Consider the following 13,172-nt stretch of genomic DNA (forward strand, 5'->3'; position numbering starts at 1 on the left):
GGGGTATTTCCAACTATACCATGATACATCAGAGAAACTTACTGTTTATAGAAAACTGGTGATGACTCAATAAAACCAAGCATACAGGTTGTTTTTTTTTTAAACAAAAGTCATCCTGTAATATAGTAATAGAAATTTGTCTTTTCTATATTAGTTTTCCTTGTAGTGGAATAACCCTTGAACTTGTTTTGTATTCAGTTGATGGTTTGACTATTCTGGTTCTAAATAAATGACTCCTTTTCAATGTTCTCTTTTCCTAATTAACAAAGTGTCAAGTAGAGAGAGGTGAGTTATGCACTTTAATTACAATAACCCCAGGCTACTGGGAGAATTCTTATCAGTGGCTTGGACTGTACGTTCTGTGCTCACTTAGAAACAGCATTGGTAAAATCTTTAGGGAAGCCATGGATTTGAGATCTGAGGTGGTGTGGTCATCAGGAAACAAGAGTGGGGAACTTAATTCCAGATGTCTTCACACCATACTGTGTCTGGTCCTCTCTCTGCTCATTTCCTTCCTGTTAAAAATGGGAAATGACAATTAGCCTGGATAATTATGAGAAACAGGAAGAGATGCTGCAAAGAGTATTGGAGTGCAGCATCAGGAGTCCAGAATTCTAGACCAGCTCTGCCACTGAACTGTCTCTGTGGGCTAGTCGCATGGTCTCTCTGAGCCTCAGTTTACTCCTCTGTAAAATGGACTTGTGCTAGCTGATCTCCAAGGCCTTTCTACAAAAGTCAAGATGTCTTTGACTCTAAGTCCTTCTAATTCCACATTGTCATCCTACCCTTATCTCACACGCTTTGTTTCCCCAAACTGAGCAGTAACCTCTGGCTTCAAAGAGATAGGTTATATGCAGTGTCAAACAGAAGCAATGATTATAAGGACCAAAGAACCTTATTCATTGAACAATATATGCCTTATTTTACTTGTCAAAATGAGCAGAGAAGCTGGAGTCATTTCCATTCTCATCATGGTACCATTCCATAGCTGCAGCAATGCATTTGTGGTCCTTTCCTCTAAGAGTTTCCTTCAAGGTAGACTTCCTAGGGTGGGTTAAAGGGCAGGACGAGAACTCAGTTACCCACACTCCAACCCCTGGTTCCTCTATATCCTTCTGGCTAAAGTATATTAGATACTCGGTGTCAAAACATGTGTATGTTATTTTGCGTATTGAACTAAGGGTCATATGGTTTGGTTCTGGTCCTGAATTTTCCACTAATGAGATGCATGACCTTGGTTTCAAGTCACTTCTCTTCTGTGGCCTGAGTTTCCACATTTATGAAATGAGACTTTTGGACCGGATGGTGTCTAAGTCCTCTTCCAGCTCTAAACTTCTAGCTCTGAGTTGGGGAAAGAGACAGGAATGGTGGCAGTTTGGGGAGAATGTCTTTGGATTTGGGGGCAAAGTCTCACCGTACAAGGATTTGTCCCCGATACTCCACCACTTAAACAGGCCTGACCAGCTGGGCCAGGACAGGACAGAGTCCCTCCATAGTGCAGCACTGTGGTAGTATCTCCCATGCATGGTGGAAGCCTTGGCTTTTGGTGAGTATGTGAAGTATTACTTAAATGGAGGATGGGGAGGTATATCAAGAAGTCTAAAATATGGTTCCTGCCCTCAGGGGGTTCACAACTGAGTTGAGAAACACAAGGGCAACATTCCGAGGCTAGGAGTCCAGAGGATGTAAAAACCATCTTGAATATCCATTGAGTTCAACAAACTGTGGAAGCTTGTTCTGCGCTCATGATTAGGGACATGTATTCGTGGGTGGATGGCACTGTCCAGGAGTTGGAAGAATGTCCTACAGGCCTTGGCTTGCTCCATCTTTTCTGGAGTCACCATTTTTTTCCCAGAAGAGTCTGTTTTCTCTCTCTCTTTTTTTTTTTTTTTGCGGTACGCGGGCCTCTCACTGCCGTGGCCTCTCCCGTTGCGGAGCACAGGCTCCGGACACGCAGGCTCAGCGGCCATGGCTCACGGGCCCAGCCGCTCCATGGCATGTGGGATCTTCCTGGACCGGGGCACGAACCCATATCCCCTTCATCGGCAGGCGGACTCTCAACCACTGCACCACCAGGGAAGCCCTGTTGTTCTCTTTTTAAAATATCACTTGATTTTGGTCTTTGGATGATACACATTCAGCTCTGTCTCCACAGAATGCATGCAGCTGGAAGGGTGGCTAGACTATGTATATAAGGACACACAAGAGGGAAAAGGAGGGTGATGTGGACAAGAGCGTTAACCAAAGTCCTGGGGTAAGAAAACACAAGATGTGTTCACAAGTCAACTGGTAAACCAGTTTGGCCATTAAAACTTTGGAAGAGGGGGAAAAAAAGAGTCAAAACCATGCTCTGGAGTCCGATTATAAGTGGCATGATGTAATCAAAAAAGAGACCAAGGATAAATCTAGTGCCGCTGTATATTGTCTGTGTGCCTTTGAGCAAGTTATTTAATCTTTTTCAGTTTATACCTTCACATGGTAAAATGGGAGGAATAATACCAATTTCACAGGATTTTGTGAGAATTAATAGAAACAATCTATGAAAAGCTCTTGGCACGGTAAAAATGAGCAATAAATGTTAATTTTCTCAATCCCAGGCTCTTCCTCTCTCCACAGTGATTTCTTCTCCTGCAGGCACTGGGAAAGCAGCAAACTTGGTTTTGAGTTAGGCTCGGCCAGTTACAAAGGGTTTCATCTTGGTCAAACCACTTAACTGCCCTGACTTCAGTTTCTTATCTACCAAATGAAATTCACCACACTTACCTTTCAGGATTATTGTAAAGTTTAGAAATGTAGGATAGGAAGCAAACAACAGTACCTATCAGTAGGAGAGAGGCAGTAGGTTTCAATAAATAATGGTGATAGGAGAAGGGAGGAGGAAGAGGAGTTGTGATCATTGGGATTCTTGACCAAGGAGCCTGGACATCTATCTTGTTGGCAGTTGGGGTCCTTGAAGATTTTTTTTTCCAGATAGAGTATTATAAGATGAAATGCAGAGAATCTTGAGATGATGAGAATAGTGCCAGAATGGCTAGAATGTGCAGAGGGCAAGGGTGAACACCCTGGAGGTACAGAGGCCCACCTACGGAAGAGAAAACCCAGGTCTCTCCATGCATGTGCTAAAATAATTCTTTTATTAGCAAATGAATTGGTTCTAGTGAAATTCATCCATTCTGAAAATATGAGAGAGACAGAGATAGAAATGGAGAGTGAGGAAGGGGAGAAGAAAGAGGCCCAGAGAAAGAGAGAGAGGCAGGGAGAGAGGTAGAAAGATACAGAGAGACAAGAGAGGGGAAGCTGTTTTCAAGGGCCTCTAGCTTTTTGTGTGAAGACATCTGGCACACAGCTGTGCTAGCTGGATGCAGGTGGCTTAAGAGAATTTGCATCCAGGTATAAATCTGACATCAACAGGCTTGAATTTTCAGCTGACATGTGGGCTATTTTAAATAAAACTGGGGAATTGGCGTGGAGGTGGTGAGAACACCTCCACCAAGATGTGCCTGATACCTGAGAACAGGACCTTCTCCGATGTGTTTGGATCACCTGCCGACCACGTCTCCCTCTTCCTGGTGCAGGAGGAGATACCCGGTCAGCAGCGTGCCCACTGAGCAGGCATCCCACACTCCCTTTCTGACATTTCCTTTAGTTTCGTGTTCAATCTGCTTGCTCTTTGCTTACAAGAGGGTGAGTTTGCTTTTGTGAGAAAGGTGTTTGGCTTAGCTTATTCTGCAAGCAGAATTGTCTTTAAGTTCAATTTATGTTTTTAATGTCATTTTTTTCTTTTTTTAACTAATCATTCAATAACTAATGGGCATCAATGACCTACAAAAGTCAGTTCCTGTTGCCAGAGTTGTTACAGCCGTAAAGCCTGGTGCCTGGTGTGACTGGATCAGAGAAGGCAGCTGGTACCTGCGCCTACCCAAAGCCAGGAAATGGGGGCGCTATGGAGCAGCACTTTGAAAGGCTCTCAGATCCTGGGGGTAGGGCTTCCTGTGTCTAGCCTAAGTCAGGACTGCTGTGGATCAGTAGACTTTGTGGATGACAACTGAATAAAAATGTTAATCTGACCATCCCCCAAAGAACAATACCCTGTATTGTCCCCTATGAGTTTTTCTCAGCCCACCTTACAGTTCTGAAAGATCCTGTTGTCCTGCTAAGATGTTTGGAAATGGTTGACCTCCAAGATGCCACCCAGGGACGCTTTTTTTTCTGGGCGTGGGAGTGTTTGCTCTAGTATAATGTCTCTTTCTTATTCTGAAGAACTTTTAATGAAATATCTCATATGTCAAAAGTATATATATACTTTTATATATATGTGATATTACTTTTATGTTTTTATGTAATATATAAAAATAATATGAACACTCATGGGTACCCAGCATCTATCTTAAGAAATAGAATATTATAGAGTACTATCAAAGGCCCCTGTGTGTCACACCTCTTTCATATCCCTCTTCTAACCTTTCCCATGTATTTTTGGCCCTTGCCTTACTTTTCTCAAGAGTTTGAATATAGTCGGCCGTCCATATTGATCGTGGTTGGTTGAATCCGTGGATGCAGAATCCGCAGATACCAAGGACCGACCGTACTCTGCCCTTTTATATAAGGAGCTTGAGCATCCGGAGATTTTAGTATCTGAGGGGGTCCTGCACCAAAACCACCCCTCAGATGCCAAGGGAAGAGGGACAACTGTATATATATAACCTTAAATAATATATAGTTTTTCTTGCTGTTGACTTTTATATAAATGGCATCAAACTGGATATGTTCCTGTGCAACTTGCATTTTTTTCGTGAAATCTTGTGAGATTCAACCATCTTGATTTATTAAATATCCACTTATTCATTTCCTGTGTTACACAGTATCCCATTCCACAGATATACTATAATTCATTTATCCATTATCTGTTGATAGATTTTTGGGCTATTACTTGATATTATAAAAATAGCAAAGTTGGGTTTTTTAACAATTACAAATTCTGATGCTATGAATGTGTTATGCACATGTCTCTTTGCACATGTGGAAAAGTTTCTCCAGATTTTGTAAGTTGGGGTGACATTGCTGCATCAAAAGCTATGAACATATTCTACTTCATTAAATATTTCTAAGTGTTTTGCAAAGGGGATGTACCGGTTTACACACCTAACATCAGAGTATGAGTCTCCATTGATCCCATCCTTGGTAGTATCTTTTATTGCCCAACTTTTGTATTTGCCAGTCTTGTCAGTATAAAATGGCGGCTCTTTCTGGTTTTAAGAGGCTTTTCCTTGATTACTTAGGAGATGAAATGTTTTTCATACTTTTTGCTCAGTGCTGCTTCCTCTTTTGTGTCGAATTCCTTGTGTGTTTCCGATACGTCTCCATCCATTCAGCACAGCTCTGTATGTGGCTGCGTTAGCGTAAAAAGGGAGCGAAGGCATGTGCTGACTGCGGTGTGCTGCTTTTCTCTGTGAAGGCCCCGAGGAATCAGGAAGTGGGCGCTATGGACCCCATTATCTAACCGACACAGAAGTCAGCGAGGATGATGACACATATGAAGACGACTTAGACTTGGATATTTCCTTTGAGGAGGTAAAGAAAAGTACTGCTTGAAAACCTGGGTGTTTTTGTTTCCTTGCTGAACAAGGTGATTTAGTCAATGGACCACTAACGTTTTACTTAAAACGTACTTCACTTGGCTCATTTGCTTCTAACACATTTATTTCCTCTGACTATTAGGCACCAGGTGATCATAAATTAATAGTAACTAGGTACCAGCCATGCTCATGCTCTGTAGTCGGCTCCTGCCTGCTGCCTTCACAATCTGGCAAAAACGTATTTAGATTCCCACCAAGTGAAATTGTATAAACTCAGTCTTTATAAGGAAATGAACAATTCCTTGACGAGGTAAATGCCTCTTCGTGATATTGTAGTAATAATAAATCACATAATATCAGCTTTAGCACTGATTTTCTGAGTAATACAGGAGAAGGTCCTTAAAATCCTTAGCCTCAAGTTCTTTATCCATAAACTGGAGTCAGTACTATTTGTCCTCTGTACATCCCAAGGTTTTGGTAAGTATCAAAAGTGACTATATTTTCAAGTGTTAGGCGTCAGCTATAAATAAGGCAGTCTAATTACTGTGCTCTGTGTTAATCCTGAACTCCTTTTCCTTCTCTGTCTTCAGGTTAAACCGCTTCCTGCTATCAAAGAAGGGAATAAGAAATTTTGGGTGGAATCCAAGATGGTGCCCAGATCGAACCCGATGGCCGTTTCTAGGCTTGTCCCCGCTACCCCAGCATCTCTCCCCATGACTGAGGTGGCTCCACAGCCCACTCCAGTGGAGAGGAAAGGGAATAATGGTGCGGCTATGATGCCAAGGCTTTTTGACGTGTCTTGTGATGAAATTCTCTGCTCTGCTGACAGCTTTTGTGTCAATGACTACACCTGGGGGGGCTCTCGATGCCACTGCAACCTGGGCAAAGGTGGTGAGAGCTGCTCAGAAGGTAGGCCCTTGGCTGGTGGGGTGGGGAACATGGTGGTGGGTTGGCCCTACTGGGAGCCAGAGGGCAGTTTTGCATCCACATGTGGTTCCTTCAAGTCCTTTTTCTAAGATAAGCCCCTTCTCCCATGTTTTAGTCACTAAATTAGCTAGTTAGCTACACAGGGCAAATGTGAGGCAACTTCCATTGCTTCTAGTTAGATAGCAACCCTATTCTTATATGTGCCAAACATGTAGTCCTTTCAGAGCAATTAATAAGTCATCCTGATGGCATCTTGGGGGTGGGTTTACTTTTATCACACCTCTACTAAGAAAATGCAGCAGAAACATGTGTGTGAAGGTTAAGAAGGATAATAATTGAGCCAACTTATATCACACAGATGTACAGCTAGAAAGCAGGTGTCAGCGGCCTTAAAGCCATTGATTTCTCTTTAGGGTGGCAAGTAACCATCTCCAAAGATCCAGTTTCTCCCTAAGAATTTCAGAAGCTCAAAGTCCCCAGGAATGAGAATCCTGGGGGTAAAGAGTAGAGTGAAGAAGATGGTAAGCTAGGTTTAACAGACTGTCAGGGGTTTTTACTTAATGACATCCAGGCAATGGTGTGTACTGATTTTTTGCATTTGAAGTGAGGAAACAGCGTGCTTTGATTCTGTCTTTTTCTCTTTCCAGATATTGTTATACAGTATCCTCAGTTCTTTGGCCACTCCTATGTAACCTTTGAACCTTTGAAGAACTCTTATCAGGCATTTCAAATTACTCTTGAATTTAGGGTAAGAAGGATTAATCCTTTGATGAGTGCTTACTGGACACCGTAACACAGCAGTGTGCTACATCAAAGGGAGGAGGAGAGGGGAGAGGAAGCAGGGGGTAAACCCATTCACAGGTTAGCGAAAACGATGGGCACACTTACACACTCAAGGGCGGCAGCAAAGGGAGGGTGGGTTCTGTATGTTACTGAACTATGGAAATGGTTGGCCTGAAGGTTCCCAGGAAGAATATTTGGGTTCCACACATGTTGCTTGTGTTGACTGAAAAAAAAATGCATAACCTAAAAGTTGAGAATTATGTTTTATTCAGCAAATTTGCTGAGGACTTAAGCCCAATAGCTCTAAGGGACTGTTCCCCGGGCTAAAGTCCTCAGCAAGTCCACCAAATAAAACATAATTCTCAACTTCTGGTTGTGCATTTTTTTTTCGGTCAACACTCATAATAGTGACACTTCTCAGGCCAGGATTTCAGAAGGTATAAATGCATTCTCCAGCCCCAAATTCCTTTTAAAGGAAGCTCAAACAACGTTCATTATTATGACTGTAACTGAACAGATAGAAAAATGACTATATGCAACCCTGGCACACAGTGAGGGCCCAATAGATGCTCTCTGATCTGAATCAGCTGTGGATCAGAATTCATTGCCTTCAGCTTAAAGTGATTCTTTTGCGTATCTCAGATGACAGGAAACGGTTTGGAGATATGGAAACAAGTCCCCTTCAGGTCACGGTCAAAGTGTTGAGGGTCCAAAAGATGATCTGTCTCAGTCTAGGACAGACAACATGGGTGAAAACTAAACTAGTCCATGGGCTGTTTGTATTGTCATGTTCTCCTAATGGAAGGAAAGAAGCAAATTTGCATGGGAAATTTTTTAAAAAAGGAAAAACTAAAATGCTCTTTGGTGAGAATAGAATTTGATGAGCATGAGAGCAGCCCCTGTGTGACTGCGGTCTTTGTGCACATGGTTTCCCAGAGCCTCTGCTGGTGGATCCATGAAGCCAAGTAAAGAGTGGGTCAGATATGGGGCCACCTTCCTCTCGCGTCACTGCAAAATTCCTCACACACTGTTTATATCGCTGCCCTCTGTTTATTGAAAGTGGACTGGGACTGGGTACCTGGGAAGTAATTGGAGTCCACATGCTTGTAAATAGGAACGCAGTGGAGATGCTCAAGTTTCGTATTCATGAGTGTTTCCAGGTGGCCCTTTATGGAAGAAGAGGCGCTCATTGTTCGTGTGGCTTTCATTCCTATAATAACAGGCAGAGGCGGAGGATGGCTTGCTGCTCTACTGCGGGGAGAATGAGCACGGGAGGGGGGATTTCATGTCCCTGGCTGTCGTCCAGCGCTCACTCCAGTTCAGGTAACTCCTGCCAAAACCCTCTCAGACTTTTAATACTACCCTACGTTATGTTTTCCTTTTTATAGTGTGAACAAAATCTATACACGATGGATCCCTGTAAATAAAGGAACAGTGTGTATAAGATGAGCACGGACCAGTTTACTAAATACTGGGCTATCAGGATGGCAGGGTTGCCCCTCAGATTTGAGTTTGGAACCTTGTGATCATTTATTCATTCAACAGCAAATGTTTCTTGAGCCACCGCAGTGTACCAGGCACTGCTGCAGCGCCTGGGAATGTGGCAGTGAGCCAAAGCGACTGAGTCCCTTCTCTCCTGGAGCTTCGGTGGATGCGATGGGCAGAAGGCTGGGACTTCCTCCTTGTCCCCTGCGGTAGATACAGCTGACAGCGCAGAGCCCAGAGAGGAGCCCATAGCCTCCTAAGCGTTTCCAGAGGCTCGGACCCCATCCTCGTCTTTCCTCAGGGCTGTGGTGGACTATTTGACTTACCTCCTCTGCCCTGATCATTTGTGTCCCAACGCACCTTGGAAGCCACCTTTGGTTTACGTGTGGTTTTCTGCATGCAGAGTTCTGTGGACGTGTGAGTGTTTTAACCACCCTCATGGAGGTGCACACGGCACCTGTTAGAGGACAACCAATGGGGATCATTGGGTCATCCTGGGTGCTTCTCCATGGCTCACTGATTAAGATCCTGATGACATTATTCTCCTGTGGCCTGACCGTCAGCAGATGACTTAACCTCTCCGAGCCCATGTTTCCTCCCAGGACTACTGTGGGCATTAAATGAATGAAAACATGAGAGTACTTAGAGCAGCGCCTGACCCGTAGCAAAAGCACTCAGTAAGCACCAACCACGATTGTCTTTTGACTATTTTAGCACAAAAATTACTTTGGGTTAAGAAGGATGAGACTGTCAAGCATCTCACGTGGGGTAGAAAATGCCCCCACCCCCATCCCCGCATCCTTTGCTAAATGCGTTGATTGACGGGAGATTGAGGTCAGCCAGCAGGATCTGGGCAGTGGCCCTAACCTTATGCGGATCTAACCCTTGGAGGATCTGATTGACTCCCGCTAGCCCCGTTGGTTATTTGCTGGTAGCAGCTCTCCATCTCTGCGACTCCTACTGCGTGATTCTGAGATCCCCCCCGCTATGTGAGCCTGTTTTGCGACGCCCCTCCACCCCATTCCACTCCACTGATGACCAGGAGACAAAGGGAGGCCATGAGAAGTGGGCAGCAATTAGTACACATCCTGATATGGACAACACCCGCCATACTTCCCTCCCCACCGGCAGTCTCAGAACTCATGGGGGACATGGCATGGTGGCTGCTGGAGGTTGCCTGGAAAAGGTCAGAATCCTACATGTCAGGCATAGTGACCAGAGGGCACCCCAGGCCATACGGAGGTTGGGAAAAAAGAATAATGCAACTGTCTGAGAATGCTTGTTCTCCACCCACATCCCCTCTGAGTGGAGACTCCCATGGAAACCATCCCTGCACTCAGGCCCAGCTGAACACAGATGGCATTGCTGGCCAGCTTGTCAAAATGAGTGTGAAGACTTGGTTTCTTTTTTTTTTTTCTTTTACATTTTATTTACAGCACTGAGCCTGTCATTTCGGAGTTGTGGGAAGTCCCCAGAGAAATCCCCGGAAGCAGAATGATTCAAGCTCTAATTCTCTGCACCTTGAGTCCATGTTCAGCATCTGGTCATTGCTGAGAAGGAGAGGGAAGATCTTAGTTGCCCAGGATTCTCTAAGCTGCAGAGAAAGTTGGGTTAAAGGAGACTCCACACTGAAAGGTTCTATGGGCAGATTAAAGACAACCAGGCTGCGGAGGTCCCAGGGAAGGAGGCGTCTGGCTCTTCCGTGTGTAGATGTAAACAGCTCTTGATATTTGTAAACCTACTCTGGACAGACTGGCTCTCAAAGAAGCCATTACCCTGGAAGTGATGTCCATGGAGTCTGAAAACATAATGAACTGGTCGATCTAAGAATTTTCCTTTTCTTTTCTTCCCCCACAGGTTTAACTGTGGAACTGGGCTTGCCATCATCGTGAGTGAAACCAAAATCAAGCTAGGGGGCTGGCACACGGTTACGCTCTACAGAGATGGGCTGAACGGGCTGCTGCAGCTGAACAACGGCACCCCGGTGACAGGCCAGTCCCAGGTGAGTGCGAGCCTCACTCCCTGCCCCCCTGCCCAGCACGCACCACAAGCACCCTGGCAGGATCCCGCTGCAGAGAGCTGACAGCCCTGGCAGATGGGCTGCTTTTCATGGCAAACCCATGCATCCTGGCTCTGATGTGCCCCTGCCAGCTTTCCACCCAAGGTGGGCTTTCAGGGCACGTGTCCATCCCACATGTACCGAGGAGAAGGGTGACTGCCAGCATCATGGCCCTGGGTGCACAGGGACGTGCAGTAGGCTCTGTGCCCGGGGACGTGTTCTCTTTCTACAAGGACATCAATGCCGGGGGGTGGAGGAAGGCCCATATTGGAAGAATTGAAGCCATTATTAGTGCCAAACACAAAGCTTGCTTTTAAGGCAGAGGTGTTGCAATCCTGTGGCTTTAGAAAATCGTCCCGAAAGGTTCCCTTGGTTCAATATTCAGGAGTAATCCATTCATCCACCTTTTTGGGGCCATGATTATAGGAAGTGGTAAAGCAGCGTAACTGTTGGGCTACTCGGTAAATCACCTAGGTATTCACATATTTGTCATGCTCTGAGCAATTTTAGGACTGTGTTTAGAATAAACAGTTGGGATTAGCAACCTGCCAAGGAACCGAGCCTGTAATTCTAATCAGGCAGGTATCTGTATTCTCTGAGGAAAAAAGTAGCAAAAGAGCCTTTGTATATATGTGTATAGCTTTCTCCTTGCCCGGGCTCTTCACTATTCTTTGCTGACAAGACATGTTATATTAAGGGTCATGACTTGCTGATAAAAAAAAAAAAAAAGAATAGAAAAAAATAAATCTCATTCATTTGAATCCCAGTGGTTCCAAAAGAACAAGAATCCAAATAGAGTGAATGTGAATCCAGGAAGATATGCATATATTTCTAAGGAAGGGAAAGATGGGATAAATGCACTGCAGAATCACATAAACGCCAGAACAATAGGCCTACTGTGGTTAAAATTAAATTTGACGGGAATAAAGACACTTTGAACTTGGGTCCAAAATACTAACATGAATACAGGTGGAGAAGCTGTAACAGAAGTAACACATGTGTAAATGTCTTAGGGTTTAAAACAAGGAAATTCAATAAAGGTTAATAAATAGGGCCATGTGATAACAACAAGCTAAAGATATTATAGGCTGCATTAATAGAGGCATAGCATCTAGGAAAATGGAGGTGATAATCCTATTCTATTCTGGTGCCTATGTGTGTAGTTTGCAGTACTCTAACAGGGACTCTAATCCTCGAAGAGGATTGCCTTCAGAGTGTATGATTTTAATGCATGTAAGCATTAATTACAAAAAGCATGTAATTTTGTGGATACTCAGGGCAACATCTGCCTCTCTACTACCAAGACTTGCTAAGCAAGTTGTATAAGCAGGACCGCAGATGTGGAATGTTTGAGAAAACTGTCTCAAGAGATAGTGACTCTGTCTTAAGTCAGGGCTCCCCCAAAACAGACCTGAGATGAGGAGTCTTATGCAAATGATGCACGAAGAAAGAGATCCCAGGGCTTCCCTGGTGGCGCAGTGGTTGAGAGTCCGCCTGCTGATGCAGGGGACACGGGTTCGTGCCCCAGTCCGGGAAGATCCCACATGCCGCGGAGTGGCTGGGCCCGTGAACCACGGCCGCTGAGCCTGCACGTCCGGAGCCTGTGCTCTGCAACGGGAGAGGCCACAGCAGTGAGAGGCCCGCGTACCACAAAAAAAAAAAAAAAGGGATCCCATAGGAAACCTGTAAGAGAGGGGGTTAAGACGAATGGGGGAGGGACAGAAGTCAGTAAGAGTGAGATCTCAGGCAAAGTTCATCAGGATCTGGCTTTAGCCTGATCCCACAGGGAGCTCTGGCGTGTAAGTAGTACCACGGAGTGATGCCAACCCAAAGCAAGGGAATTGGACTTTCACACTTAAGCACCCATTAAAACTTGTTAAGGGCTGTGCCAGGGAACTGCAGACTCCAGGATACCACCAGTTCTCTGCATGGGCAGGCAAAGCAGCCTCCAGAGGCCCAAAGACAACCCTCATTAGAGGAAGGTAAAGGCTAGGCTCAAAGACTATTGCCTGGGATGTTGTGAAGGGAGCTTCAGAGGAGCTACCCACCCCTCTGATGCACTTAATGTTCCAAACAAGGAGAAAAGGATTTAGCTGTCGGGCTCCTGCTGTGGTCCTGGATCAGGGAATAGGGCCAGAAGGGTGAGGAAGGGATCCAGAAGAAGTAAATCCTGAGGATCTTGGTGAAATAAGCCAACGGGGCACTCAATTCAGCTCACGAAAGCTATACGCCAGTGGCTGGCAAAGAATTAATCCTTAAAATCCACTGTAAATACTTTAAAGCTGCCTAGCTCACATTTAATATACTATTTACCAACGATTCTTATCTATTCATTAGAAGAG

General features: G+C 44.8%; 1 protein-coding gene across 2 annotated transcripts in view; it reads left to right on the top strand.

Moving 5' to 3' along the window:
- The window catches only part of EGFLAM (EGF like, fibronectin type III and laminin G domains), a 170,377-nt gene that overhangs the window by 113,951 nt on the left and 43,254 nt on the right, over positions 1-13,172 (top strand). For both annotated transcript variants that reach the window (XM_019930125.3, XM_073802068.1), the window contains 5 exons: positions 5,456-5,571; positions 6,167-6,485; positions 7,151-7,251; positions 8,509-8,609; positions 10,629-10,773. In XM_019930125.3, coding sequence (XP_019785684.1) covers positions 5,456-5,571; positions 6,167-6,485; positions 7,151-7,251; positions 8,509-8,609; positions 10,629-10,773 — 782 coding nt within the window. The remainder of the gene's footprint in view (positions 1-5,455; positions 5,572-6,166; positions 6,486-7,150; positions 7,252-8,508; positions 8,610-10,628; positions 10,774-13,172) is intronic.

Source organism: Tursiops truncatus, chromosome 3, assembly GCF_011762595.2.
Source record: "Tursiops truncatus isolate mTurTru1 chromosome 3, mTurTru1.mat.Y, whole genome shotgun sequence".
In the NCBI taxonomy this organism is placed as follows: Eukaryota; Metazoa; Chordata; class Mammalia; order Artiodactyla; family Delphinidae; genus Tursiops; species Tursiops truncatus.